Below are 7627 nucleotides of genomic sequence, written 5' to 3' on the forward strand. Positions count from 1 at the left end.
GGAAAGAGCCAGGCTTTGTGAAAAGTGAATCCATTGTAAGTATACAAAACGTTTTTATGGTGCCGCAGAAATGAGCAAATTTGGCTGTCACTTGGTGAAATTAGGCCTAACTGTGGCAAGCAAAGACCTCCTGGTATCATCAGTTCCAGGTGATTGAACCAACATCCCTTTACTCCTTATCTCATTTTAACTAGCCTCTTATACCATACTGGTTTAGTACCACCAAACACTGGCTCAGCACATCTTTTATTTCAAGCAGATGGCACAATTCCATGCTAGCACTAGCTTCCCTCAGGAAATGCTGTGTTATGGGGCAGATGATGCCACAGCCCCACACTACGAAGGCAGCAGGAAGGCACTTCTGGTTTCCTGTATGTGATTAAGGTATCATATAATGTAATTGTCAAAGTGGACTTATTTCAAGCTTTCACAGAATACTGATGAGTGAAGCAGTAATTCTATTATCTGTTGGTAATGCAGTACATCTTGAGTTGAGTACTTGAGCTGCGGTGGCTCAAGTGGTTAAGACGCTGAACTGCAGGCTGTGGAAGGTTGGTAGTTCAGCAGTTTGAGACCTGAGTGTGCCGCATGACGAAGTGAGCTCCTGTCTCTAGTTCCACCTCCTGCCAACCTAGCAGTTCGAAAGCAAGAAATTGCAAGTAGATAAATAGGGACCACTTCAGTGGGAAGGTAACAGCATTCCGTGTGCCTTGGTGTTTAGTCATGCTGGCCACATGACCATGGAAATGTCTTCGGACAGCGCTGGCTCTTCGGCTTTGAAATGGAGATGACCTCCGCAACCCAAGAGTCGGATTCGACTGGCTTTCGAGCAAGAGAACCTTTACCTTTTTAATGCAGTACAGCACCAGGAAGAAAAACATCACAGTGGTAGGACACTATGGTCCAGGTCAGGGGTGTCAAACATGCGGCCCGTGGGCCAGATCCAGCCCCCACAGGGCTCATATCTGCTTCCTTCTCTCACTCTCCTGCTTCCTTCTGTGTCACACCAACTTCCAGATACACGCCTGAACAACACCTGAACAGCATACTCAAGATTGCTACAGCACATTGTCTCCAGATTTTGATAGAATATTTCAGAGCAAGAGGTGTCAGTGATCAGAGACTGCTAAACAAACCAATATTGCAATAGTGCTAACGTTTTAAGCATATTTTAAGTTTTTTTAAAAAATTGTGATAGTCTGTGTCCTTTATAAAGTTTATATCTCCACTACCTGGTGTTACATTTTATGACACACATGGCCCAGCCCAACAAGGTCTCATTTATGTCAGATCCGACCTTCATAATAAGTGAGTTCGACACCCCTGATCTAGGTGCCAGGTTCAATTCTTGGTATCTTCATTAAAAACAAACTGCCTTTGAGAACTGCTGCAACAACAACAAACCTGCAAGTCAGAGAAGCCTGACACCTTCTGTATTTAAAATAACACAATGTTATTACGTTATAAGATACAGCAAGCCAGGCTGAGGTGGTCTTACAATATTGTGATACAGCAACATTCTGAATCACTAAAGACCCTGAACTTCTGATGGAATAAATCTATAAGTAATGGAATGGTAGAATGGAACGTATTTCTCTGGTCTGGGGATAGGGGAGATGACTCTACACAGCCAATTGCCCCACTTCAAAGAAGAAGATGCTGTCAGGTCGCCTCCATGTTTGAGAGGAGAGGGATGGAGCTTAATGACAGGGTATCAGTTAATTATTCTCAGCATGCCACAATTGATACATCTGTCCATCAATCTCCAATTTTAACACATTTATTTCCTTCACTATGTTTTTCCCTGGAATTAAACCCAAATAAATGGTAACCATTCATTATGCTGTATGCTAATTTACTGCTCACCCTCTACCTATATGTATGGACTGGTAATTTCCATATCATTGTATCTAAAGAAGTGTGCATGCACACAAAAGTTTATACCTTGAATAAAACTTTGTTGGTCTTAAAGGTGCCACTGGACTCAAACTTTGGTCTAATGTAGCAGTGGTAAGCTTTGCCAGAAGTAGACAAAATTTTCCTATGTAGCTCTTAGCCATCCAAAGAATTTAGTTATGGTTGGTTAGGGGGGTTGATCCTATGAAGTCTAACAATTATCACATATATAAGCAGAAAGTATTTGTTAATTTCCAGCAAGAAGTTCTGAAATTGCTCTGTCCGTATTCAGCAAGAAGATGTCATTCAAATGTAGTTCAGAAGTCCATAGTATATTGGCATGGATGAAGGTGTAGTTTTCTAAAAGAAAACTTTTACATTCTACCTTTCCTAAGGGAAGCCCAACATAGCTTATAAAAAATCTTGTTACATCATAATACACATGAACAATAGCCCAGACATACCAACAAACTTTTCACCCCAAAATCCTTTAGAAGTCAAAATTTTAACGTCCAAGTACTACTGAGAGGAAAGGAATGCAGGCATCACAGAGCACAGAGATGACAGAAACAGGTTAAATGGAGAGATGAGCAAAACGGTTGAAAGACATTTGCTGTTTTGTGGGCTAATGGACCCTTTGCTAAGGGGAAATATGTAAATATAGAATAACATAACAAAGATTGTATCAAATGACCACTTTCCACTTTTTTATGCTAAAATCAGTACACCAGCTTTTGATATCAAGTATCTGCAGTTTGCAGTAAACACCCTAATACTTAACTAAAAATGCTCATATTTAACATCAATCCTGTAAAAAATATAAGAACCTAAAAACCACCTGTCTCCCTTTCATTTTTTTCCAGATCCATTAAAGTATAGAACTTCTCCTGACAAGAATCTTGTAGAACATCACAGGCTAAAAGCAAAGAAGCAGTCCCCAAAATAATCTTCTCGGTCCTCACAGAATCATCGGAGCCACCATAATACGGTTCCTCCCTGCAGTCCTTTCCCAATTCAGAAAGCTACCATGACTCATGGTAACAAAAACTGCTGAAAAAATCCAGAAGAATCGACAAGGATCCATTCGCTGTGGCTATCTCACAGAATAGCTAATGTCAGAAGTGAGACAGATAAGAATCCAGAAAATCAGCTTCATCCAATAAAACAGAGTTGAAAGACTACCACACACTTGATTAGCTTGCCCAAGAATGTAACACTGGATACAGTTCTAATCGTTACAATTAAATGAGGTCAAGGGAGGGACTCTTCAAAACTGAATTTACCACAATCTTTTGGTGAGATTAACTATCTCTCAATGAGGCATTCACAACCACTGCTATCCAAGTAATCATATCCCTTCTGGCAACGTTCACCAGGCCAAAAGGGCAAGAGTGGACACTAATAGTGGACTGTCCAACACCACTGAGATTCTTGCCTACATTCTCAGTTTACGTAAACTGAAAAGTATATAACAAAATCTGAGAAAAAGTTAGTCTGGGGAAAACCGGTAAAACCTCTTAATCTAATATGGCATCCTAGGTGGACCAGATGTGAGCAATCTCATTAGGAAATGTTTTGCAAAAAGCTCACAGTGGGCCATCAAGTAAACTCCTCTTCCGAGCCAATCTGGACCTCTAAACCTTTAACTATCCCACAGTACAACACTGAGTAGACACAATGGTAGCACAGAAATAACCTTGTTTTCCTGCTGTCATCCATGTTTTAACATGGGTTCTAGCTGGCGGTCAAATTAAATACAAGTCTTTCATCTTTGACTCTTGAAAACTTATACCACCAAAACCTTGGTGGTCTCTAAAGTCCTACTGGACTCAAATTTAACTGTTCTATTGCAGACCAACATGGCTACCCTCTGAAAAAGTCTTTCACCAGTGACACTTCAGTTGACATCCCAAGCATTTCATTGCCTCCAGCTTCTCGGTGAACTAAGGGGCAGTCAGGTGGGTAGTCGTGTTGGTCTGAAGTCGCAGAATAAAGTTTGTCCAGTAGCACCTTTAAGACTAACAATGTTTTATTCAAGGTATAAGTTTTCGTGTGCATGCACATGAAAGCTAATACCCAGAATAAAACTTTGTTGGTCTTAAAGGTGCCGCTGGATTCAAACTTTGTTAAGGGGAAGAGTGTATGCAAATTTGCATGAGAGGACCTAACTGTGTCAATGAGAAGGATCCTCTGTGGGCTCAGCCAGCACGTCACCATTGCCTAGGGCGCTGTCAAACTCCATGAGCTGAGTGTCTTTGCTCCCAGCTGCTGTCTCAACCGGCCATGTCCACACAGCCTGCCCTGTAATAGTCAATCCAGAGCATGTTTACTATGCAAAATGCAGCACTGCCCCGTAACATATTGGGTTTTGCACAAACAGACAATAGCAACAGATAATAAGATTAAAAAAACAAAAATATCTGGACATCGCCTATTCTGTTCTAATTTTACATGAGTTAAGTCAGGATTGAAAAATGCTTAAGAGTAAGTATAGATACACCAACTGCTATTTCCCCCTTCTCAGTTCGCTGAATATTTCTGTACAGTTACTGGACAGGGATTCAGAACAGCAATAGTCTTTCAGCACCACAGTAAAACCAAGGGATCTCTTGTTTTACTGAACACACAAGACACACTATAAGTAGAATGATTTTCTGATTCTGTATAAATGTGAATCAATGTAGAATGGAGGACTGGAAATATATGGCACAGCCAGCACGGGGGCGGGGGGAGGACGGGACAGATGTTTCTTTGGCTTACAAACTTGCCTCTTACTTTGAAATCACCTTGCAAGCACAACAAAGTGAGCAGGCCGACAGTTAAGATGCATGTGCTAGAAAAGCTGGAAGATTTTTTTCTTACACTGAGAAAGACACATTTGCTCATCACCTCCTCAGGTTTATTGGTCGATATTACGCGGTGTCGGCCCACAGCAGACCAAACATGGGTGCAATGGTATCCAATAAAGACTGGAGTCTCTCAGGCTTATGTACAAATAATATACAGTTTATTATACAAGCCTCTCACCAAATCTTTACACAGAGTGACGTAATGCTCCGCTGCGCTCGCATTCCAAGAAGGAATGAACAGTTCTGTACAGCACTGAATATATACAACCACTGGCCAATCACAGCCAATGCTGAGTCACTGTGACTCAGTGCTAATTAGCTCTAGCAGTAGCCAGCTAGAACCGGTCAGAGCCAGCTCACATGACACTTAGAGCTGTCAGCTCCTGTCAGTTAGATGCCTCAGATCTACAGCATGACTTAACACTATACATAGAATACTGACAGAGTCCTGATAGGGTTGCCAACTCCAGATGGGAAATTCCTGGAGATTTGAGGGATGGAGCCTGAAGAGGTTGAGGTTTGAGGAGGGGTGGTACCTCAGACAGGTACAATGCCATAGACTCCACCCTCCAAACCAGTCAGTCCCTCATGGGGAACCATTGTTGCCAGTCTCCAGGTGAGGGCTGGAGAGCACTCAGAATTACAACTGCTCTGCAGAAGGGAGGGCGGAAGTCAGCTGAAGTCAAAGGGGCAGATAATGGTAGGTTGATGGTTAGCTGGGAACGAGATGGGGTTGCCAACTCCAGGCTGGCAAATTCTTGGGGATTTGAGGGGTGGAGCCTGGAGAGGGTGGGGTTTGCGGAAGGCTGGGACCTCAGACAGGTAGAATGTCATAGACTACACCCTCCAAACCAGCCATTTCATCCTGGGCCCATTTGCTTATGATCTATCTCTGGCCTAAACACCTTTTTTGATAATCATACTACAAGTTCTCTTCATTATCATGAACTAATCACCACAGAGAGAGGTACCTTCTCAACATGGCTACATTCATTCTTGCTTATGGCTAAGCATCACTTCTGCTATCCTTGTCATTTACCATTCCTGCCATTAGTTGCCTGATGCCATTGTTCTTTGTAGCTGAATCTGAGGTATTCCAAGGAATGTTTTGCTGTTGACCTAATGAGGGATTATTTTGCTGCATAGTGTTGCCATTGTTTTTAATTAGGAAGACTTGCTTAATGGAGTTTAATGGAGAGATATAGGTCAAATATTGCTCAGGATTTCTGGAGTGCAGGAGTAGGGTAGACTTGGCTGCAATTCAGAGTTCCTGGTTCAAATTTCTTCTTGCTCAGGAACTTATTAGGTAGCTTTCTATAAACAACTGTGTCCAGCCTTAGCAACCCCCCCCCCACTAGAGATGTGAAGGCCTGGGGGGGGATGGGAAAATTTGAAAAAAAACCCAGGGTTTTTTCCCGTTTTTTCCCTGAAGCCTTTTTTGTTTTTCCCCGAAAAATTGAAAAAAGAAAAGAAAAAAATGATTATGGAACATTTTATTTTAACATGATGGATAAAATATTTTAAGACAAGGTGTTAAAATATTTTCCAAATCATTTCTAAAAAATATGTATGGTATCAGATTGATCTAATTTCTGTGCACTGAAGCAAGTCAAGCAAGTCCTAGGTTACAAACTGAATTCTGCAATGAAAGAACAAGATTCATTTCTTCCTTTAGGAGGTGCTATTGTCACAAGAAAAGAAAAAGGTTTCAGTTTTGTTTTTGCATGTGTGTGGGTATTCTGTTTGTAATAATTGTTTGGATACACACTATATTTTTAATACGCTAGTTGTGATCATTTCATACCAAGTAAAAATGTCCATAGTCATATTTTATGTTCCTAAAGTAACAGAATGACTTTCAATCTGGAAAAGGAAAAAGAAGTGCTAATGTAGCATTTTTTTTCAATTTCCCCCCAAATATCCGTTTTTTCCCGGGGGGGGGAGGGGGGAACGGAAAAAACCCGTGGGGTTTTCCGAGCTTCAAAATTTCTGGAAATTTTACATCTCTACCCCCCCCCCACACTTCATTATAAAGTTAAAAATAACAATACTGACCTACTACTTTATTATGATGTTGCAAGTATTGCTGAGAATAATGTTTGTGATGTGCTTTAAACACTCAGAAGCACTATAAGTATGCTAAATATAATGCTGGTATAATTAATCTTTGTCTTGTAAGGCTCTGCCAATTTCAGATTCTTTGACTGATTCCTGAGGAAGTATGCCCTTCTGTTCCTTCCCTGAATATTTAGGTCATATGAAAATGCAAGCAAGTGGTTTACATTTTGTCTCCTGTTACATCGTAAACATTAGCATTCGCACAAAGTGGTTTTCTTTTTGGCTTTCTGCTTTATCACTTAATTTATCTTTTTTAGATATTGAGGTCCAGAAAATGAAGAAGGCTGTGGAATCTCTAATGGCAGCAAATGAAGAGAAGGTACTGGGAATGTTTGTTAGAGAGGCACTGATTCTGTGAAGCTGCAACTTTTTGAAGCTGAACAAGTTAATCTGAGAAGGACACAAACAGTTGCTTTCATTATCAAAATTGATTGGAAGGAACCCAATACTGGTTCACACAAATGAAAATTGGAGGTGGGGAGAATCTGATATAATAGAAGAAAAAATGGAACCTGATTTACTTAATTCCAATGTCTGTGAAGCACCCTTTGGAAGTGCTCAACTTTTATACATCCTGGATGTCACAAGTTCTGTCACAATTTAAAACCAAAAGCCTCATTTCTTTGGTTCTTTAATTTTTTACTACTATTACTAATAACTTTCCTGTTATCCCATATCCCAGGGAAGGGAAAGCTGCAGGCAAGCTTAAATAATAAATGTAAACATGCCTTCCTTTCCTATTTCCTTTTGTTTTTACAGGATCG

The 7627-nt window shown here is 40.7% G+C and overlaps 1 protein-coding gene across 1 annotated transcript in view; it reads left to right on the top strand.

Moving 5' to 3' along the window:
* PPFIBP1 (PTPRF interacting protein, binding protein 1 (liprin beta 1)) overlaps window positions 1–7627 on the top strand; it is a 192365-nt gene that overhangs the window by 119857 nt on the left and 64881 nt on the right. Inside the window, exon 10 of the mRNA XM_015429444.1 lies at window positions 7121–7193. Coding sequence (XP_015284930.1) covers window positions 7121–7193 — 73 coding nt within the window. The remainder of the gene's footprint in view (window positions 1–7120; window positions 7194–7627) is intronic.

This window comes from Gekko japonicus, unplaced genomic scaffold, assembly GCF_001447785.1.
Source record: "Gekko japonicus isolate JY-2015 unplaced genomic scaffold, Gekko_japonicus_V1.1 scaffold169, whole genome shotgun sequence".
Classification (NCBI taxonomy): domain Eukaryota; kingdom Metazoa; phylum Chordata; class Lepidosauria; order Squamata; family Gekkonidae; genus Gekko; species Gekko japonicus.